Raw genomic sequence first — 24,204 nt, forward strand, 5'->3', positions numbered from 1 at the left:
CGCCCGGCCGCTTTTTTCTATTTTAAATTTTTTATTTTATTTTTTACTTTAAAAAATTTCTGGTTAAAAACTGAAGACATAAACATATATATTAGCCTAGGTCTACACAAGGTCAGGATCATCAATATCACTGTCTTCCTCCAGTGGAAGTCACCTACAACCTCCAAATCTTGTCTCACTGAAAGGTCTTCAGGTGCAATAACATACGTGGAGCTGTCACCTCTTCTGATAACAATGCCTTCTTCTGGAATACCTCCTGAAGAATCTGCCTGAGGCTGTCTTATAGTGAATTTTTTAAATAAGTAGAATGAGTACACTCTAAAATAATAATAAAAGGTATGGTATAATAAATACAGAAATCACTAATAGTCATTTGTCATCATTATCAAATATGTATTGTACATAACTGCATGTGCTATACTTTTATATAACAGTAGCACAGTAGTGTGTTTCCACCAGCACTGGCAGAAATATATGAGTAATGCTTTGCACTATGATGATAGGACAGCTATGAAGTCACTAGGCAAGAGGAATGTTTCAGCTTCATAATCTTGTGGGACCACCTTTGTACATGGGTCCATCATTGACCAAAATGTCCTTGTACAGCACATGACTGTATTTATTGTGCTTCCTCATTTCAACTGTGAGCTCCTTGAAAGTAGTAATTATATCTTGTTCATCTTTATTTTTTACATCGTCTACAACAATTCATGGTACATGGTAAATAACCATGTTTTAAATAAAATTGTATTAAAATCAATTATTTGTTGAACAGATTTTAAGTTTTAAAAGACAAACTACTTGATTCATTCTAGTTCATTTTCTAATTTCTCTGTCAAATGTTTTATATGTTAAGGTTAAAAGTGGTAGCATTTGTAATTTTCTCTTTAAGAGTTTTAAAATAAATATTGTTGTTAAATCATAAAAGTTCCATAGTAAAGGGATGTGACAAAATTTTGATATGACTTATGCAACTTAAATATTTAGACCAGTTTTCAACTGAAGACCATTTCTCTGGACAGAATTGTTCTAACAGGATTAAGAATTAGAATTTTAAATCTTAGAGTTTCTGTTATTTTCAGATTTTAATTCAGAAAACAATGTTTTCTAGCAGTGATTGTATTATACCTTATGCCATTGCTTCTCAAAAAATTTCTCTGGAGTAGCTCTAATGTTAGTACCAAATAGATACAAAATATTAGTAAAAATGCCTCATTACAATGCTTGAAATTTTATGGAAGCCTCATCTGGAGTAGAATTTTGCTTTCTACTTCATATACTACCAGTATATCTATAATGTTTTATTATATTTTCATATAAAATCATTATTTTAAGTTACTTATCAGGCCTATGAGATTTCCATTGCTATGTGACAAACAACTCCAGATTTAGTGGTATAAAATGCAACAATCACTGTACTGTTCTCTGTCATAATTTATAGGCTTGCCTTAGCCTTGGTTGGCATCTATGTAGTTGCAGACAGTCAAACTATTTAAAGGTTGTTCCCCCATGTATCTGGTGCATGGGCTGGAAAGACTCAAACAACTGAGGCTCCTCATGCAACTATCTTTTATTTCCCTGTGGCCTCTCAGCATGGCAGCTTCATGTCAGACTTCTTATGTAGTAACTCGAGGCTCCGAAGCACATGTACTGATAGTGTGCCAGAGAAAAGCTGAATCCTCTTTTAAGACATAGCTGTAGAGATCACATAGCGTTACTTTCACTACCCTCTATTAGTTGAGGCAGTCGCAGAGTCCTACCCGGGTTCAAGAAGAGGGATGTAGACCCTACTTTTTGAGACAGACAGGTTCTGGAAGAACGTGTCAGACAAAAATATAGTTGAGACTATTTTTGGAAAATAAGCTTTTCTAGCTGTCTTGATTAATAAGTAGCACATGGTTTTATTGACAGTATCATTTTCAGAAAGCTGGGCTAAATTCAAAAGAGCTGACATCACATATCTTATACATCATCCAGGCAATTTTTCTTCCCTGTATACTGTTGACATAATATTTTGAAAATCCCAACTTAAATTTTCAAATCTTTTCATACAATTGTTGCTCCAGAAAGACTTCATAATGAGCTTTCAGTTACCTCTGGAGATATCACAGTTTGAAAGACATGGCTATATACAACTTGAATAAATTACTATCTTGTTTGCCAAAAGAGTGGCAATTAATATCTTGTTCACTCAAAAGAATGATTATAATATAGCATTTCCCTTTGGTATTATGCAGGCAGAAATTAGAGCTGAAGACAACCGAGGCAGGCCCAAGACTGATGTCTGGAAAGCAGGCTGCAACCATAATCAAAGCAGTTGATTCAAAGTACACGGCCATTCCCATTGTGGGGCAGGTCTTCCAGAGCCAGTGTAAAGGATGTCCTTCTGTAAGTGCAGACAAATGTGGGAATAATCATGACATCAGACTCTGTTTTCCTTTTGTCTCCAGTGAAAACATCAGCTCATTTAATGAAGAAAGTTTCTGAAGAACTACCAGCTACCACAGAGTTGTGATGACAGCAGTCACAATATGCACCTGACATGGTGCATGACACACCAATAATTAACGACTAGTTACCATTCATTCCTCTCAAAAAGTGTTATAACTCAAGGGCAGCTTTTAATAAGTCATCTAGAATTCAGGGAGGATAGAGGGTTTAATGAAGTCAGGGGGAAGCATATGGTATCAAGAATGTGGACAAAGGCTGAACCCTGAAATTTCTGTAACATAGTAGTGATTTGTCCACAGGTGACATACTTTACTGGCCTCAGTGTTCTGAGTATTGCTGCAAGGACTGAAAAAGGATACCAGGATCTTTGCCTAAATTAGGAAACATTTATTTACCCCAGTTTCCCCTAAAATTACTCTCAGAAATGCGATATCTCATCCCCAGGGCAAAGTGTAGATTATCTTGTAACATTTTTAATCCAACAAAGAAAATTTTCTTTTTATTGCATGAATCAATTATGATATACAGTCAGAGAAATGACTTACCATCCAGAATTTCCTTATCTGTAATCTTTTATCAGAAGAACAAACCATTGGCTTCATGCTCTGTGTGTAACTACAGGGAGATGCTCTTTCCTTCAATACTACTGGTGTTTGTTCAGAAAAGTGAAATCATCAAGATGTAATACCATAATTTGCTTAAAGTACAAGACAGTAATTGCTTATTAGTTTCTGAAATTGAGTTAGAGGAAAAACAAAACATTTTAAAACACAAAATCATCATCTTCAAATGTCGTTTCTTCTTTTACTTTTTTTTTTTTTTCCATATGTCATTTAATGTTCTAATGTAATTTTCTAATGTATGAGATGGAAATTAGGAAGGTGGCTAATAAAACTAATCTTTTCTTATGCTCTGCACTATTAATTTTTGTCCCATAGATATTAAACATTATGAGCCATCTAAGATTTTTGATAATTATTTCCTAATTATTAGAGAAAATGATTTATTTATGTCATTGAGGAATTTGCTTTTCCAAATTTGGAATTTCAAATTCTAAATTTGCTTTTGTAAATTCTGTTGCAGCTCTTTAAAGAAAAACAAAAACACCTGAATTCATATTGATGTTCTCTGCCTTCAGAAATGACCCAGTAAATCTTTAGCTAAGTGCAGCTGGAATTTCACTTGGAATATCTTCTTAAGATTAGATAGTAAAAGGGACTTGAAAAAGAGAAAAAAAAAGGATCCATGGCTTATTAGAAGTAATGAATAATTTAAAAACTGGCAGCAAGTTATTACTATAGAGTTAGAGAGTCAGAAGTCACTGATAGGATTTCATAAAACTGGGGGGAAAGTAGTAAAGTATGAAAAATAAGTTATTTAGTTAGTTTCAAAGCCAAGAGATGCCATTAATTAGAACTATTTATTAGGTTGTTGCAAAAGTAATTGTGGTTTTTGCCTTTACTTTTGCAACAACCTAATACTAGTTTCAAAACCGCAATAGAGTAACTTAGTGTGTGTGAGAATTACCTTTGTCTAAATGCTACTCTAAAAAACATAGATATAAGAAATGAATAATTCAGACCTTAGCAATAGCAAAACATTGAATTTCATGCAAATAATACAATAAAGAGATAGAATGGGGAGCTCACCAAAAAACTGATTTTCAGTGAAGTGCAGGTAAATTAGAAACCTGATACAATTCTTCAGCAGTTCTATTATTTTATCACTGAAATATTTTGCTGTTAATTAAAATTCTGCACAATTTAAATTACACTATGGTAGTCAAAGCCTGGTCTCAGATACAATTCCCTTGGTGTAGCCATGAAATGACCTGTATACCCAGAAACCAGTTAATTATTGTCCTAGGCTCTTCAAGCTAAATAGGAATGGACAAAAACAGTCCTCCTACAGAGGAATGGTACACAGAATGAATGGAAGTCCCAGGGGTGTGATATGGGCAGATAACTATCAGGTATATTGAGGTAAGGTACAAAAAGCTGCTTTTGCTTCAGACACAAGGGGCATTTTATTCCTGGGAGAACACCCTTTGTAAATGTGGATGTTCACAGTTGTGAGTGGGGTATGAGCCTACAGCTATGTTTTGCAGATCTTGGAGCACTGGCAGTCCATCAGGAAATACCTGCAGCCTGACAGCCTCTCCAAGGCCGAGGCTGTCAGAAACTTCCTGGCTTTCGTTCAGCACCTCAGGAATGCAAAGAAAGAAGAGATCCTTCAAATCCTAAAGATGGAAAGCAAGGAAGTATTGTAAGTTCCCCAACCTTTGTGTGGGGTTGTCTGTCAGAAACATTTCTGGATTGTTGGTTTTTTTGAAGCAAGAAAGACCCCTTTTAAACCAACTGCCCCACCTCCAAAACAATTATTTTGTTGTACTACATTTTCATTGAACAATAATTCCACCGTTCTGTAATTTAATGGTCACTTGACCAGAAATACAATAGCAGATTTTTAGCAGGGACTTGGAATAAATATGTTGTTGTGTTTATGAGTTTAAATCGGGACTAGATTGGTACATAGATAAGTGAAGGCAGGGATTCGTCGTGACACCGTGGGGCATGTGCTTCCTCGCTGTTTTTGAAATTGTGTTCCTCGTGCTGTTGACACCTGAACAAATTTGAGTTGATTTAAAAAAAAACAACAAGAAAGGTTTGACTTGTTCAGTTGAAAATGTGATTTCACTAAAGAACCAGTTGAAACTATGTTTTATGTAGAAAACTGAGAACTGAGGCAAATGGTGAAAAGAATCTGGAGAAAATAAATCCATACATTATTTAATATTTGGTGAAAATATGATTCATTTTACATGTGTAATAAACAGAGTTGACTTAATTCTTTCCCCAAAACATTGCATCTGTTTCTAAATACAATGAATTTTTAGTCTATAATACAGAATTTGTTTATATATACAAATTGAGCTTATGATACCAATTATCTTAATTGATGATATAGAACAAGTCTCAATTAATTTGACAGTGAAAAACAGTCATTAACATAATCAAAAGTGGAAATTAGCCAAGTTACACACACACACACAGCAGTAGCAGTCACTGAGTTCAAAGGACTGAATTCCCCAACAGGAGGAAAATTGTAGCTTTTTTCTGAATAGTCTGTTTATGTTCACTTGCATTTATTTACTTGCCTTAAGGATATTAAAAAATTGCTAAGAATTCCAAATGACTAATCAAAGTTGGTTATTCTCTTCAAAAAGAAATATTTAAACCAGAAATTGAAAAATAATCAAAATCACAAATTCTTAGGCTCTGGTTTCAATTACAGCATGTTAAAATATATTGGTAGAAGGACTTGTCTTAACATTACTTTTGTATTTTAAGATTCTTTAAAATTTTACCACTCTCAAAGTACATTGTCTTAACATTAAAGGCAGAAATGGAGAATAAAAGTGGAATCATTAGGTATTAATTGAGAATAGAGATTACACTACCTTAGCATTATCTGTATCCTAAAAATCTTAAGGCAGCAATAATTTGGAGGACTGCATGATGTATTTTCTAAATCAGATTATTTATACAGATTGAACCATATAACATGCAACACACATGTAGTGTAGTGTAATAGAAAGGACACTAAGATGAACTAAAATCAGAAAATCTAGTTTAAATTCTAACCTCCAGTAACGGTATATCCTTTAAGGAAGTCTTTTTTTGTTTGTTTGTTTTTTGTTTTTTTGAGACTCTGTTTTGCTCTTGTTGCCCACGCTAGAGTGCAATGGTGCAATCTCAGCTCACCACAACCTTCACCTTCAGGGTTTAAGCAATTCTTCTGCCTCACCCTCCCGAGTAACTGGGATTACAGGCATGTGCCACCACACCCAGCTAATTTTGTATTTTTAGTGGAGATGGGGTTTTTCCATGTTGGTCAAGCTGGTCTCGAACTCCCGACCTCAGCTGATCCACCCGCCTCGGCCTTCCAAAGTGCTGGGATTACATACGTGAGCCACCGCACCCGGCCAAGGAAGTCTTTTATATTTAGCTTCTCGGAGCCTCACTTTCAACATCTGTAAAATAAGGATAATAATTCTTTCTATTTATTGTAGGATAGTGAGAGGCAGGGTGGTGGAATGTAACATTTCCCAAAGAGCCTATATGTTGTATCCTGTAATTTGCAGGAAGTTAACAGGTATGCAAAAATGAAAAAGATTCTGTGAGCAACTGAGTTTGCAAAACTGAATGAAACCATGTCAATTTCTCTCTGTTGCAGAATTTTATAGTATCTTTAATCAGATAATATTCTGGTAAGTTTTCAATATTTTCTAAAATACATGACCTTGAAAATCCCTTTTCTTAAAGCATTTTGTAGGACTAGTGTTAACATGAAAAACACTTTGAGAAACATCAATGTAATTAAGAAACCATGGACTCCAGAGTCAGAAAAACTTAGGTTTCAATTCCAGCAATCCCATTTACCAGCTTTGTGACCTTGAACAAATGACTAGGTATATCTGTGTCTGTTTCCTAGCATGTACAGGGGAATATTAATATTACACTGACAGGAATGTTCAGTGGATTAAATTAGGTGGTAGTATTAATAACAGCTAATATTTATCAATCACTTACTATATGTCAAGCACTCTTCTGAATGTTTTACAGAGATAACATAATTTAATCCTCCCAACAATCCTGTGGTAAATACTACTTTAACTTCATTTTACAGATGAAGAACTTAAAGAGAGGTTGGACACATAAAATTTTTAGCACAGAGCTTGCACAATATAAACTCAATAAGTATTATGTCTTCTCGTTATCTAACCTTAATTCACTAGGTTTTTGTTAGGATCAAAATAGTACAAGTACATCATTTTTTAAAAGTATAAACTACTAAGCACGTGTCACATTGTCTGGTGTGTTTAAATAGATGTAGTATGTAATATTTACATACATGTGTTCGTTAATATGACAACTACTTTTAGAAGTTTTACCATCCCAGGCTCAAAAAAGCAAAGATTTTTGATGACTAGAATATGTAACTAGAGTTTTTCTGTAGGAGTTCTATTCTGCTCACACATATTCATTGTGATTAAACATAGAGCTATACCATGTGTTTTTTTAATTTTTAAAAAGAGCAAAACCTTCTTCCTTGGATATAAGGTTAAAGGATTTTCCATCAAATAATACTGCTTTAGTTCAAGTAGGCACTTCTGAAATGTGTGTATTTGTAAAGCTAATTAAAGAAAGAGAATAAATTTGGGGACCCATAGCTTTTATGTATTACTATATAGGAAAGAATTTGAACTTAATTTCTAATTGTATTTATATAATTTTTATTTACAAATCTCCAAATTATACTTAGCTTAGGTTAATATAGTAAAATTAGTTTGTATATTCTGAGTATACACTGTTTGAGTGAGAGAGAGGGGCGTTAAAGGAGAAAATTAAAATTAAATGGGGAGGGGTCTTTTTGAGAAAGTCTTAATCATTTCTTCATTGGTTCAAATTTTAAAAAATCACTTCTTGAGAAAACTCAAGCCAATAGAGACTCTGTGAATGGTAGAGATTTTTAAGCATTCCTTCCCCTAAACATTGATATCCATGATTATGCCTTTTTTTATAGACCTCAGCTGGTGGATGCTGTTACCTCTGCTCAGACCTCAGACTCATTAGAAGCCATTTTGGACTTTTTGGATTTCAAAAGTGACAGTAGCATTATCCTCCAGGAGAGGTTTCTCTATGCCTGTGGATTTGCTTCTCACCCCGATGAAGAACTCCTGAGAGCCCTCATTGTAAGTCAAATAGAAAATAAAGACCCTCAGCTCCTGTAAAACTTCTTAAGAATATTAACAGTAATTAAAAGTTCCTTAGATCAGAATGAAGGCTATCAACTAGAGACTTCTGAGTATTCATATTCAAATTGGGGTATTTTCTATCCACTAATTATTAACTGTATAATAAATTATTTCACTTAGTGCCTTGTTCGCAATTTCACTAAATAGTATAAACTATATGGAAATTTAAAGATTGTGTTCACCTATCATGTTAAATAGCACAGGACACAATTTCAGAGGGGGGAAGTCTGGGTTATGCTTCAGTAATCAATTTTACAAGATTTGTTTCGACTTCAAAAATTCTCGTGATACTTAATATACCTACATTGAAGAGATACAATTCTTCTGCTGTTAAAGATTTATATTGAAAACGAAAGCTAGACTTCTCTTGTGTCCAAGAATGTTTTCTTTTTAATTGCACTTGTTTACCTATGATCTAGTGGAATAGTTCATAATCTTTATGGAAAATGTACCCATTGAGAATCTGATAAAAGTGATGAAGCCCCTTTTTACTCATACATAAAATTTTATAACCCCTCCCCCACTTTTATTTTTTGTTCATTGACCCAATGAATCCAATCCATAAACCTCCAGGGTTAAGAATTCCCTATACCGCAGGTTAAAAATCCCTGAAAAGGGGATTAACTCTTCAATTCAAAGCTACATAGCAAATGTGTAAGTGTCTCAAAAGCAAAATTCTGAGTTTGCAATCTAGAAACGTAAAAATACTTTCCCAAGGATGTGTTGGTTACTTTATTTTTTAACTAAAAGTGTTCCTTGGAAATATTTAAATGTCTTGGTAACCTATTTTATCCCTGTTTGGTTAATAGAGTAAGTTCAAAGGTTCTATTGGGAGCAGTGACATCAGAGAAACTGTTATGATCATCATTGGGACACTTGTCAGAAAGTTGTGTCAGAATGAAGGCTGCAAACTCAAAGTAAGTGCAAATCCAATCTCATGTATTACATCATTCTACACCATCGTCCTATTTGATACTCACCATGCTGCCTACTATTGGCACTACTAATTCTCTTTACTCTATTCTACTTACCTTATTTGCATAGCAATTTTTGCCATCTAACATACATTACAATTCATTCACTTACTATGTTTATTGTATATTTCCATTTCATTAGAATGTAAGTTCCATGAAGAAATGGAACTGGATTTTTTTCAACACCAATTGCTCACCAGTTCCTGGTACATGGATAATATTTAATAAAGACTTGGTCAAAAGTGAAAGTACGATAACCTCCCTAGCCATATACTTTGTTGAGTACCCACTATGTATTCAGTTTTAAATGGTGTGTATGATATACTTCTTGTTTTCAGAGAAATATTAGACTCTAAGGCTATCTCCTAGAGCAGAACTTTGTCTATAGTAAGTGTGATTTGCAGTTTTAAGTTTTTATAGTAGGAATTTAGTTACTTCTAATCACAGAGAACTTTGTATTTTATTTTCAATTTCATTTGCCTAAAACGTTTCTACTTGCCTGAGTGGACTATCAATTTTCACATCTTTCTTACTAAAAGCAAAAGCAAAACACTTTTAAGTATAACTAAATACGGAAAACCAAAATAGATTAATGTCTAACACACCCCGTCTTTCTATAATGCAAATAAAGATGCTAAATATATAAAAACATAAGTCTCTTTTCTGTCCACATTATACAGACAGTGTTTCATCAGCATTTTTTCTACCTCAGACAACACTATGTATCATTTTGCTTACTAAGTGCTTGCTATTAAAAATAGTAGGGAAAATGTTCTTGAAACCAAATAGTCCCAAAAGAGGCAAGCTAAAACTAGAATATACATTAAGTATGAAAAAGATCACTGAAAACCAGTAGTACTGAAAAGGCTTGAGTATTAACTTATTAAGTTCTGGCAGAAATTAAATTTATTATTTTTATATTAGGGAAGCATGACTTCTTATATTTTTCAATTTCTGTAATTATTTGAGTAGCCGATTTACTTCAGCTATTTGTATATTAAATATCTTGGCTAAAGATAAAACCTACATATCGAAAGATCTATTCAGCAGTATTTAATGAGCATCTACTCTGTGCTAGGCATGATGCTAATCCTCAAATATAAACATACGTAAAATATTCTACCATCCTCAAAGAACTCCTAGTCTGTTTATCAAATATAAACAAATAAATAATATTGAAATAAAGTACTCAGACAATACAGAAGATGCAGCAATGTTTTCTGTTTGAGTGTGCTAGAGAAGTTTCCACCAAAATAACAATTTTTAAACTTAGTCTAGAAGAGGTTTTTAAGTGAAGAGGTCAAAGTATGGAATGAAAGATGTTCTAGGAGACATACAACAATGTATGAAAAGGCTCAAAGTCAAAATGGGCCTGGTATGCTTGGGAACAGTGAGAAATTCTGTGGGGTTGGAACATAAAATATGTATGTTTCTGGGGGCAGATAAGTGAGAGTGGAGACACAGGAAAGATGAGAATAGAGATGGAAGGTGAGCTGGATCTTCATTAATAACAAACTAAGGAGTCTGGCCTTCCTTCTACAGAAAGAAGAGACCAGTGAAGTCTTTAGGCAGATGAATGACATACTCAGATTTTTTATTAAGAAAGAAGCAAGATGTTGTGTGGGCTGATTGTTTACTGGATTAGAGTTACTGAGATCTGACTGGAAGCATTTGCAATAACCTAGGCAAGAGTTAGTAAAGGTCTGAATTAATGTAGGGGCAGGGGGCTGAGAGGAGATAGATTCAAGGACCATTTTATTTAGTGACTGAGAAGATGTGGGGAATGAGAAAGACGTAAGAATCCAGGTGACTCTAAAGCTTTCAGTTGAGGATACCAGGTGTATGGTGATGCCAACCACTTAAGTAAGGTTTATACAGACTAGTTTGGGGGTGGGAGGAGAGTACAGCTATTAGTTTGTTTTGGCCATGTTAAGTTCGAAATCCTTTGGGTCACCAGGTTCAGTTGTCCAACAGATAGGTGTCCATATTCACCTGCACCTCAGGAGAGAAGTTAGGGTCAGAAATAGAGAGAGGCTGAAACCTTGAAAGAGACTGGGGTTACCTAGGAAAGTCATGTAGCATAAGGAAACAGAGCAAACGATCAAATTTAAAGTTCTTCTGAAAATGGACAGCTTGGTTCTCATCACATCTTTAAAATTACCTTGAAGGTAGCTGCAGACCATCTACTATCATTGGCATTCAGTTTTGTTCATGTTTTTGAGCAAACTTTTTTTTTTCATCTTTGAGGATGATGAGATTTGGCCGTAGTGAATTTAGTACCGAACAACTGTAATAAAGGTTCAATTTTTCTTTTGAATTTTCTGCTGTGGAACACTCGTTTATCTTTTGCCCAAATCAAAGATATATGAAAGGAAGGAAATAAAATGATGTCTTGTATTAAATAAGCACAAATTTAAGGTAGCTACTGGGCACACTATATGCATACTGTATAAAAGGTATCTGCCATCCTATGTAGTTCTATAGCCTTTCAGAACTTACTAGCATAAAAGCTACTGTCCTGTGACAGTCTGAATGGTGGCTAGACAAGTGCACAACCAGTACTATGCCACATGTTTCTTTTTTATGTTTGTCTTTTGCTTATGTTTTGACCTCCCTGCATCCTAATTGCTTATTTTCACTGAATTTGTACTTGAAAAAATTTAAACCTACAGAAAAGTTGTAAGAATAGTACAATTCCATGAACACCTGGATATCTTTCATCTAGATTCATCAGTTGTTAAGATATTCTCATCTTTGCTTTATCTCTTTCTGTTTTATTTTAGTTGTATAATTTGACAGCGATTTGCAGACATCTGACATTTACCTCTAAATACTTTTACTTCTTATTACTTGAGTGCCATTGCAACTAGTATCTTACAATGAAGAAAAAAAAAAAAAACATGTATTTACCAAATTGTGAATTCCCACTGCTATCTCTAATTCTAATTCTAATTCAACACTATAGGGTTCTTTTTCCCTCATTTCATCATTATATTTTCCTTCTCCCACTGTGACAAATGTGGTTTTTGAGAACATCAATATATTGATTCATCTGCTCAATTCTAAAACTTACACAAGTTTTTTTGGAATTGCCACACCAGTATTGCTACAGAAATAAACTAAGTTCAAAACTTTATTATAGTTATTTTTGTCCTTAGACTATATTCCATTGCATGTACACAAAGTTTTATGCTCTAAAGTTACTTGGATTAATTCTTTTTTATTCTCTTCTGTTTAGTCATATTAACAAGTTGATAGACATTTAGTTTCATTTGTTTCTGGTTAAATTGAATTTTGATAATTGTTCATCCTGTTGATTTAATTTTATTTCTTGAACATGTGAAATAGTAATGTGGTTCAAAAGGCAAAACTGTGTTTTAAAAGTATTATCAAAGAGTTCTCATTCGCTTCTTGATGCTTTTCCCCAATCTCACCTACTTCCTCTAGGTAAACAAAATCAGTGATTAAAAAAAAAAATTGTCTTTCTATGTTTCCTTTTGCAACAGTAAACAGATGTTCACACATTTACATACGTTTTGCATAAAATATGTCATTCTATATATACTCTTTTGTATCTTACATTTTTCACTTAACAATATATCATGAAAATATTCCCTACATAGAGATCTTTTTCATTCCTTTTGACAACTGCGTAGTACTCCGTTGTGTCTATGGACTATGTTTTATTTAACATCTCCTATGAATGGTCATGTAAGTGGCTTCCACTATTTTGCTATTACAAATAATACTGAAGTGACTAATCTCAGGCACAGATTTTGCTATTTTGAGATGTAGCTTCAGGGATAGAGTTGCTTGCCAAAAACCAGTTCTGTTTGTTTTTGTCACATTATCTTTCATAGGAATTGTACCGTTTTAGGCTTTCATCAGCAATTTATGAAAAGGCCTACTTCACCATAGTCTCACCTACAAAATATGGTAGCAAACTTTTGAATTTTTCACCAGTTTGGTAGTTGAGAAATGTCACTTCTCTGATTAAGTGTGATGTTTAGCATCTTCCCTTCTATTGGGAGCCTTTTGTTAATACTTCTCCACTCTTCCCCATATCATTCATTCTCCCCAACCCCGTGTGTGTGTGTGTGTGTGTGTGTGTGTGTGTGTGTGTGTGCTTGTAGCCTAATTTCAGAGGTTATGAATCCTGTGGATGAATTAGATCTTAAAACCCTTTATTTTTAAAAAAAATTTTTCAGCCTAGGCTCTGTCATCCAAAGAATCTTTATTTTAAACATGAAACTGAAGTCTCTAAAACATATGTAGTGGCAAATATAAGACCAGAACCCAGATGTCCCTGTTTCTAATTTGCTTTCCCATTAAACTATTAACTTACACTCAATCCTCCCTTTTCTCAGACTAGGACAAAAGGACTTGTCTCATTATAGAATGTATTTGAAAAGTACCTAGTAAAGTACCTACCACATAGGAGGTACTTAAGAAATATTTTTTAAACTATATTGCAGCACTAATTAAATTTGGAATTAAGTTAAAACAAGCACTTTTAAAACATTTAGAGCCAGACCTTATGGTTGAGCTCTAAGAGGTCTCACCCGAGTTTTTACTTAAGGAAAGATACATGGTGACACTAAGGCTCCAACTAATTGCTGCTTTAGCAATTGATAATACTCCCTGCTTCTTGAGAATGTATATGTATTAAAAAAAAAAAAAGCACAACACCTTTATCAGGCTTTACTTGTTTGCTTTTATTCCACTGTGTGCCTCAGTCAAGCAACCAATGCAAAACTTTGTAAAACTGTAGGTTGCTTTCTTCGACCCAAGAATAAAGCCAGTCTTACCAAGTCTTCTTCAATGTATGGTCATGCATATATCTAAGGTATATGATTTTTCAGGCAGTAGTGGAAGCTAAGAAGTTAATCCTAGGAGGACTTGAAAAAGCAGAGAAAAAAGAGGACACCAGGATGTATCTGCTGGCTTTGAAGAATGCCCTGCTTCCAGAAGGCATCCCAAGTCTTCTGAAGTACGCAGAAGCAGGAGAAGGGCCCATCAGCCACCTGGCTACCACTACTCTCCAGAGATATGATCTCCCTTTCATAACTGATGAGGTAAAATCTCTGAGAATATTTGTGACATTAACAGAATTAAAAAAAAAGCATGTCTGAACAGGAGTCAAATGCAAATTCCTCTCAAGTCACTCTATATTTTCTCCAAATAGTCTTCTCTCCTGCTTAAAAATAACTCTAAAATTGCATTTGAGCCTACTCTAAATATCCTCACAGGGTAACATCCTATATCCTGAAGCGTAAATATTGAAGCATATTCTCTTATTTTAAGAAACAAATTCCTTTTTGAAATATATTTACTTTTATAAGTTTTAAGATGCTGTTACATTTTTCAATACTGAAATATCCTGGTTTAAATATAACTTTGTTTGTTACTACAACTACATGTTTCAGGAAGCCAACTAAATTAAACCTTTGTTAGGCCAGAGAATGTCTACAAATCTCAAGATAAACCATCTGCCGAGAATGGTGTTTCCAGTTTGTAGCTAAGTACCTGCCCACCAGTTTTGTGTTGAAGTTGGTGGCTGCAAATCATGACGGTTAGGGGCACACGCTTTTGAGAAAGACAGACCTACACATAAACTCTGGCTCTGTCCTTCCCTGGTTGTTTGTTCTTGGGTGACTTATTTAACGTCTGTATATCTGAGGGCAAAGCCAGGATTTGAGGGAGTTAGTAAAAGGTAAGGGGAAATGGAATTAAATAAATATAGATGCTTAGTATAGATCCTTACATATTGCATATCATTAGGCAGTTCTAATAATCTATGAAGTTACTTGTTGCAATGGAATGCAATTATTTTGGCATTCTTAATGGCTTCAGCCTAGAAGTGATCCTCATAGATTCTGTCAATGGCCCATTAGCCAGAACTAGTCACGTGGCCCCCACCAAATCACAAAGGAATCTGAGAAATGTAGTAACACATATATATTTTTATGAACACTCACTATTCCTGCTGAAATGTCCATTTAAAAAATATCTAGATGTGCACTAAGTTTGAACATCTCATGAACAGGTGAAGAAGACCTTGAACAGAATATACCACCAAAACCGTAAAGTTCATGAAAAGACTGTGCGCACTACTGCAGCTGCTATCATTTTAAATAACAATCCATCCTACATGGAAGTCAAGAACATCCTGCTGTCTATTGGGGAGCTTCCCCAAGAAATGAATAAATACATGCTCGCCATTGTTCAAGACATCCTACATTTTGAAATGCCTGCAAGGTATAATATATTGCACGTCTCTCTGTGTAGTCAAGCTTATTTGTGTGTTCATGCGGTACCCATGTAGCTAGTAATAATGATGTGGCCATTATGCAGGGTTGCATTGCATAAAACCAAAGAGTGCCAGATTTCCCATAATAGGGCTATTTAGGGGACCAGGTGAAACAACTTCAGTTTGGCACTATGAGTCCATGAGTGGGAACTCGGTATAATTTTTACTAGGGATGTCTTGTTCAGTCTGGCAAGTGCATATTGCCAAATATTTTAAAAGCTAACTGCATTTTCAGCAGGATTTTTAAAATACGTACAACAAAACAACGTAAATTCTTACCAAATGGTTTTTTATTGTAACATTTCGAGTGTTAGGAATTTTTGAAACCTCATTTATCACAGATCAAATAAATTTCCCATTTAAGTTTAAAATCTTAGGCACTGCCTACATTTTAAGATGATTCAAAATTTAAAGAGTGCATTCAGTAGAGTTCATCACTCTATAACTCTTGCTGAATTAATTTCCTTCCAGTTCCCAAGTCTCTCCTCCCAAATGCAAAGTGGCTCCGCCAAGGTGCCTCCTCCCTGGAAATAGAGGGTCAGAGAAGGAAGTTTCATTTTTTCTGAGTTACATGCAGAACACTACCCGCAGGAAAGATCAGATTTAAGCATTCACCACAGAGATCGGAAGGGTGAAAAATAAAGAGAAAGAAAATGAAAAAAGACGGCATTAAGAGGTTGAAAGAAAGAGAAACAAGGACTAAGACTGAAGGAAGACATAAGAAACGGATGTGAGTAGAGCAGAGATAAAAGCAGGACATTCAGGAAAGAGGAAGGGAGCAGGTGAGCGAGTGAGAAAAGAAGCCAAGCCTCTCTGCAGCCATGTATTTCTAGTTGAATGCATTTAGCTTCTCCCTCTATTTCTTTGTTTGCTTTTATGCGACCCTGTGGAGGAGATCCTGGGTGTACTTGCTGCCTTTGTCTTGTGGCCCTAGCATTTCAGGGACCTGGAAAGAGGAGACAGTGGGGTAGAGAACAGACTAGAAATTGTGAGGAAAGTATCACCAACAATATGGGTCAGAGTCTCCGAACCAAAAACATTAGAGTGGGGAGGAACACCAAAGGCTCCCTTGCTTGGCATCTCTCTACTGTAGGGCTGTAGTCTCCCAGCAGGTGGTATTCAGACTTTGCTTCCTTCTCCCGGTGACAGGAAGCTCACCATCTTTGAGGGAACTTGTGCCAGTGTTGTTCAGAGACTCTCAACGTTATGTCTTTGTATAATGTGAAATCTTCCTATTGGCTCTGGTTTTATCCCAGGAGCAAAGCAAAATACATCTAGTCATTCATCCACAAGAAGACTCTTTGAATATCTGAGAACAGCTGTCATGACCCTCCTCATCTTTGCTTCTCTAGGCTAAAATCTTATAACCTAGTGATATTGGAGGGGAAACCTCTCAGGATGCCATTGCTTCCCCTTAGTTATTTTCTACCTCAGACCTAGGACCAGATTTCTATAGTTGATTATTTTGATGTTTTGCTGTATTGTCGTAATGTTGCTATTACTGATATGATTAGTGCTATGTAATCAGAAATGAACATCTTAACACTAATTACTTAGACAAGACGGAAGCATGGGGTAAGGATTAAGACTTGCTCCAGAGGAGACAATGGTTTCTATATGGGTTTTACTGAGCTGTTTTTGTAATTGGAAACTTCACAGATATAGAAGAAATACTGGAAATGTACTGTTATATGTCATTAGTGAGAGAGACTATTAGAGAATGAAGAAAAACATTTAAAGAAATATTGTGCAACCTCTCCAGTTTGGCACAATTTTCCTTTAAGTGTATGCACTATTTAACAATAAAGCCATGACAAATTTTGCCATGCCTGAAATGTGTCTACTAGTCAACTTAAGCCACCTCAAAGCTGGACACCCTTGCCTTGCTGTCATTTTGATACCAAACTAAATTTCAAATATCTGAGTAATGAAGGGGCTAGCCCTAATCCTGATGCTACCACGCCAGCTGGCACCGCCCTGGCTCTTGGAAAGGCATGAGGAAAATTTGGCTTCCTCCTTTTTCCACTGAGGATTTCTTTTTTCCAAATTTGACTTGGGAAACAGTCATTACAATGAATGTGCAGCTTTTTTTACCCCTCATGTGTTGCAGCAAAATTGTCCGTCGAGTTCTGAAGGAAATGGTTGCTCATAATTATGACCGTTTCTCCAGGAGTGGATCTTCTTCTGCCTACACTGGCTACATAGAACGTATGTACACCAAAAAGAAGTTCTCCCTCTGTACCCCACAACTTAGCATTGCTGGAACTGCTATTAAATTACAGTTATTGTGTGTCATCAGGTAGTCCCCATTCGGCGTCTACTTACAGCCTAGACATTCTTTACTCGGGTTCTGGCATTCTAAGGAGAAGTAACCTGAACGTCTTTCAGTACATTGGGAAGGCTGGTCTTCATGGTAGCCAGGTAACTCACTTCTCATGGATTTTGCTTAATAAAGTACACAAGAAATCAGGCTAAGGTAAAATAAAACATATATACTGTGGTTAATGCCATAGAATGTATAAGTTAATGTTGGCTTCTGTCATATTTTGCCCAAGATTCCCTTATCTGTAAGAGGCTGTATGGTTTATGGTCACTCAGAGAAAGTTTCAAATATGAACTTGAAACCTAAGTAATTTGATCAGTTGAACTTGCCAAATGTCTATTTGTCTTTTCAAAGGTGCACATATTCACAAAACTGAAATTGTACCAATATTTCTCACACAAACATTTAAATATAATATTTTATTTTTATTCACAGATATATTTCTTAGCCCACTCTCACCCCCAAGTATTTAATTCTAGAACATATTTTCCTTTTCTGGGTGTTTCTGTGAAGAGATTGATTCCCCATAATAAAACCTTTCATAATAGAATATGACGCTCTAAAGGGTCAATCTATATTTCTCCAACACTGCTAGGAGAGAAAAGAATAAAATGTAGGCATTCAACAGTTGGCTGACTTCCATCCCTTTAGTGTTAACCAAATTGAGGTGATGGTCTGTAAAGACTTCCTAATAATGACATGTACTTTCTTTTAGTTTTATGTACATCAAATTATAACCTCATAAATACAGCCATTTAAGTTTTCTAAATGATCCAATGCTATAAAACTTGAGTTTTATCAATCTTATATTACTATACCTTTTGGTAGTACTATAGTCAGAATATTATGCCCTTCTGTCCTGATGAATTACCATCTGTTTTCTGATATGTACTTTGAAATGCAAAACACCCAGGAGTTAAAGGGCTGGATATGGAGGACAGAAAATATGTAGGATTCCTATTTTTGGTGGAAATAAGGGTGTTAGTCCCCTCATGGTGTTTATCAACTTTTTTTTTTTTTTTTTTTTTGGCTAGGGAGAAAAGTTTGGCATGGAATGGGGTGAGTCATGGTTTAGAGAATACCATGTCCTCACATAGCAGCAGCCTTAGAATGACTCTGCCAACACCTTTCCATCTCATTTTAGATGCTCTGCAAGATAGCTGATGCATTGTATATGACAGTCCTGGAAAGACTAAGGGTTTCTAGGATGACATCATAAAATAGAAAGCTCATGGTCTTCATAGTCAGACAGAAGGGGTATGGGTCCTGTCTCTGACATATATTAGCTGAGTAAACTTGAGATTTTTTTTTTTTTGCCTCATCTACAAAATGGTTAATATCATATGTACCACAAAGAGTGGTTGTGAGGATTAAATAAAAAACTAACCCACCTTGTATTCGGGCATAGAGGTTTTTGTCTGTTTTATTTTCTGTTTTTAGCTGTTGCAAATATTTAAGTTTTTGGCCCCTTGAGAAGTTCTAGCTGCAGCTCAGAAGCTTCACCATTATTTATAGAGCAGGGAGGGAGCTTGCATCATGAACATTATATTGATTTTCTCCAGGTGGTTATTGAAGCCCAAGGACTGGAAGCCTTAATCGCAGCCACCCCTGACGAGGGGGAGGAGAACCTTGACTCCTATGCTGGCATGTCAGCCATCCTCTTTGATGTTCAGCTCAGACCTGTCACCTTTTTCAATGGATACAGTGATTTGATGTCCAAAATGCTGTCAGCATCTGGCGACCCCATCAGTGTGGTGAAAGGACTTATTCTGCTAATAGATCATTCTCAGGTAATTCATTCAGTCTGTGAGTATTTATTGAGTCCCTAAAATATACCAGGCACGTTTTAAATATGCTTGGTTCTTGGAGGATACAAGACAAAATTGTGCCCATCTTGGAGCTCATATTCCAAGCACTTGGCCCTTGGTATTGTTGCCCTTTCTCCTTTACTATAGATATGTTATAATTTCATTTATTAGATGATTAATAAGTGCCTTTAATTTGAGGCAAAGAGAAAATGTTGATGCTAACAGAAACGAGAAAGGTTAGGACACAACAGAATAGAGCTACCATTGTCTTCTCACTTGGCTTTCTCCGGCATGAGGGCTTAGGTGATATTTATCCTGAAGGCAGAGGCTGAACTATGTGGCCTTATAAGTCACTGATGACATTTGTAATGACAGCGATGATGAAGATGCATACAGTGCATCATTTTGACCCTGCCAAATTAGTAGAGGCACAAGCAACCACGGCCATGAGCCACATGCAAGAAATCATGAAGACTCTTTGCCCAAAAGTCTCATGTATATAAAATCTTAGAAAAATGTGTTCATTCTTAAGAGTATAGGAGTACTTTCATTCTCTTGAGTCACATTCTTCAAACTGGTTTTCAATTTTTTGTGGCCCAAACTCTTATAATACTGTACCAAAAAATGACAATATGATCTTTGGTGCAGTAAGATTTAAGTGGCCAACTTACTGTGGGATGGAGATGGTCTGCCTAATTAGATTTTCTGAAAAACAGAAGAGGGTTAATCTGAATAACCTTTGAGTTTGAATGTTTGGTGCTTAAAATTTTTCTTTAATAGTTTCATTTATTTCCTGCTTCATTAAGCATGACAACATAAACAATGAAATATTTGCTAAATAAGATCTTATAGGGAATCAAAGTGATCACTGTGTACTTTGATTCATACTTATTATATTGAGAATATATAAGGAGATTGAAATAATAATTTACAGATGATTGGATTGACTTGTAAAGTTTGCTTTATTGTTTTAATACATTAATGGATAATAGCCTACATTTGAATTTTGCCTCCGTTACCTTCTTGCTATGTGCTCTTGGGCAGTTACTTAATAGCCTTAAGCCACAGTTTCATACTAGTAAAGTGAGGCACCTGGAGCAGGTGGTCTGAAGATTTTATCAGCTTTGTTGTTTGCCAGATAATTTGAGGATTCTGATTTGTTAGATTCTGGTTAAGAAATCATAGATTTTAAGGGTTGGGAGACATCTTAGATATTAGATTGTATTAAAACTCCTCCAAAACCTCATTATTTGGAATTAAACAGTGTTAATTTTCTATCTTTCTTGTTCCTCATATCAGCTCAGGATAGCTGTATAGAACAAAAACAAAAAGCAATTTAGAGTGGCTTGACTAAATAGTTTGACTTTTATAGTGTAACAAACATTTGGAAGTAGGTGGTCCAGGGTTAATATGGAAAACTTAAGGTATCATCCGAATTCAAGCTGCTTTCCTTCAGCTCAGCCATTCTTACTTGTGACTTTTGACCTCATGCTTGTCACCTTGTGATTATCAGATGACTGTTCCACTTCCAGAACCACTTCCTCATTCCAAGACGGAAGAAGGGAAGGATAAGAGGTCACAGAGTCTGACTCTTTTTCAAGAATTGTTTGGAATCCTTGTCTAGGTTTTGGACCAAAACGGTGTTACATGGCTACCTCTAGCTGAGAGGGAAGCTTGTGAACATAGTTTTTCAATGGGTGTCTGAACAAAATAGTTTCTGTCAATACAAATGTAGAAAGGACAAACAGCAGTACCTCTTGTATCCCTTAATCCTCAAGTCACACATAAAAAAAAAAAAAGTTCTCAAATTATATCAGAATTTTACATTGCACAATTCCAGTTTTAATGAAAGAATTGTCTAAAGGCAGCACAAGTACTGAAAAAGTAGTCTACGTTTTAAGACACAGAGGACAGCTCAACACCTCCTGTACGTGCTTAGCCATCCATAAACAATGCTTGAGAATTTGAATTGGGGTGTAAAACCATGAGGAGTAATCTAGATCTGGGTCAGCAAACTTGTTCTGTAAAGGGTAGAAGGTCAATATTTTAGGCTTTGCAGGCCACATGGTCTCTGTTGCAGTCACTCAGTTCTGTTACTGTGGAGTGAAGACAGCCATCAGCAATACATTAGCAAATAAGTATGGCTGTGTTCCAATAAAATTTTATGTGCAAAAATAGCCAGTGGACCAGACTTGCCTGCTGGTCATAGTTTGCTAGTCCCTGATCTGGGTTATGTTGTACAGTTTTTCTATTCACTAAGCTAGGGCAGCTAAGGCAAGGCATATTCTATGAGAAAGATTGTCCCCTAGCTATTAAACATAGCCCAGTGTCTGTGTGTCAGGTTGGAGTATTTGGCAGATCTGAGGTTATTATACAAATTAAGCTGTCTGAGGCCCCCTGGCTCTGCAGAGCACTCCAGTAATGCCATCCTAGCTTCAGAGGCACATACCACTCTAGGTCAAGTGCTGACACTGAAGGAAATGTTGGCAGTGGGTAGCCCATCACAGCCACTAGGGCAGATGGAATTACTGTGTGCTTGCTCACACTTTCTCTCTTCAGCTAATTGGATTACTCTTCAGAGAAAGATGTCTGATAAAGTCAGTTTAATAAGGGGGATCCTCTTTAGCCAGTAAAGAACATATTTCCCTAAATGGAAGCAACGGGATGAGTTGTCAAAATGTCAGCATCTGAGCTATAAGAAACACTTATGGGACTAAGAGAATCAAAGCGGTCACATTAGCTACAAATACAAAGTTCTAATATCTTTTTCCTCTAGTTCATAGGAAAGAATCTAAATAGATATGCACTCTGGGCCAAACAAGGAAATAAACCTATGCTCTCTCTCTCTCTCGCTGTTTCTTAGAACAGGCTTTCTTGTACACCAGAAGACAAAAGAGAGTTATGAGCTTGTGATAGCTATGAATATTAGTAGAAAAGTCTTCACACAGGCCAGGTGCAGTGGCTCACACCTGTAATCCCAGCACTTTCGGTGGCCAAGGCAGGTGGATTCCTTGAGCTCAGAAGTTTGAGAACAGGCTGGGCAACATGGTGAAACCCCAGATCTACAAAAAAATAAAATAAAAAAAAATTAGCTGGGCATAGTGGGGTATGCCTGTGGTCCCAGCTACTCAGGAGGCTGAATTGGGGGTGAGTTGAGGCTGGTGTGGCCCATGATCACACCACTGCACTCCAGCCTGGGTGATAGAACAAGACCCCATCTCAAAGAAAGAAAGAAATGTCTTCACCCTACAGACAGCTGGATCATTTATTCTGGCTTGATGTGTAGCCACTGAGACTAATTTTTCCTTTCAATCTTAAGATATAATGCCTACCATGGAAGATTGGTATGAGGATTAAATGAGACATCAAAGCTTTATAGAACTTTGGGCACACAGTAGGTACTCAAAACCTGTTAGTTCCACTTACTTTATACTGCTTAAAAATTAGCACCATGTGGCTTAGTCCCTTTCAAAAAGGAAAGAGTGCTTTGTTTTTCTACAGGGGTCAGTGGTTTATCTTTACAAGAGGGTCCAAGAAAATTCCTCTTTGTACATACACACTCTTCTATTGTCCCTTTGTGTAAAGAGGTGGACTTTTCCCAGAAATCCAAGGCACTCCTCATAACCCACCTTGCAATGGAAATGCTCTCACCCCACAAAAGGTGCATTGTCTAACACCCATGAAATGGCCTTTTCGATGGCACTTGGTGTATTTTGCCTTCCTTTTTTTTTTTTTTTTTTTTTTTTGTAGTTTCACGTTTAATCCTCATAATAACCCTGTGAATTTGGCATCATTGTCCTCATTTTACAAGATAAATACATTTGAGAGAGGATACATAAATTTTCTTTTTTTCTTTTATTATACTTTAAGTTCTAGGGTACCTGTGCATAACGTGCAGGTTTGTTACATATGTATACTTGTGCCATGTTGGTGTGCTGTACCCATCAACTCGTCCGCACCCATCAATTCATTATTTATATCATGTGTAACTCCCAATGCAATCCCTCCCCCCTCCCCCCTCCCCATGATAGTCCCCAGTGTGTGATGTTCCCCTTCCTGTGTCCAAGTGATCTCATTGTTCAATTCCCACCTATGAGTGAGACCATGCGGTGTTTGGTTTTCAGTTCCTTGTGACAGTTTGCTAAGAATGATGGTTTCCAGCTGCATCCATGTCCCTACAAAGGACGCAACTCATCCTTTTTTATGGCTGCATAGTATTCCATGGTGTATGTGTGCCACATTTTCTTAATCCAGTCTGTCACAGATGGACATTTGGGTTGATTCCAAGTCTTTGCTATTGTGAATAGTGCCGCAATAAACATACGTGTGCATGTGTCTTTGTAGTAGAATAATTTATAATCCTTTGGGTATATACCCAGTAGTGGGATGGCTGGGTCATATGGTACATCTAGTTCTAGATCCTTGAGGAATTGCCATACTGTTTTCCATAATGGTTGAACTAGTTTACAATCCCACCAACAGTGTAAAAGTGTTCCTATTTCTCCACATCCTCTCCAACA

The 24,204-nt window shown here is 36.0% G+C and overlaps 1 protein-coding gene across 3 annotated transcripts in view; it reads left to right on the plus strand.

Moving 5' to 3' along the window:
* MTTP (microsomal triglyceride transfer protein) overlaps positions 1–24,204 on the plus strand; it is a 68,511-nt gene that overhangs the window by 33,733 nt on the left and 10,574 nt on the right. For all 3 annotated transcript variants that reach the window (XM_017852355.1, XM_017852356.1, XM_017852357.1), the window contains 9 exons: positions 2,238–2,388; positions 4,559–4,716; positions 8,038–8,206; positions 9,079–9,186; positions 14,106–14,318; positions 15,290–15,501; positions 17,664–17,761; positions 17,853–17,974; positions 19,439–19,666. In XM_017852355.1, coding sequence (XP_017707844.1) covers positions 2,238–2,388; positions 4,559–4,716; positions 8,038–8,206; positions 9,079–9,186; positions 14,106–14,318; positions 15,290–15,501; positions 17,664–17,761; positions 17,853–17,974; positions 19,439–19,666 — 1,459 coding nt within the window. The remainder of the gene's footprint in view (positions 1–2,237; positions 2,389–4,558; positions 4,717–8,037; positions 8,207–9,078; positions 9,187–14,105; positions 14,319–15,289; positions 15,502–17,663; positions 17,762–17,852; positions 17,975–19,438; positions 19,667–24,204) is intronic.

The sequence above is a fragment of the Rhinopithecus bieti genome, unplaced genomic scaffold (genome assembly GCF_001698545.2).
Source record: "Rhinopithecus bieti isolate Rb0 unplaced genomic scaffold, ASM169854v2 scaffold_34317, whole genome shotgun sequence".
Lineage (NCBI taxonomy): Eukaryota > Metazoa > Chordata > Mammalia > Primates > Cercopithecidae > Rhinopithecus > Rhinopithecus bieti.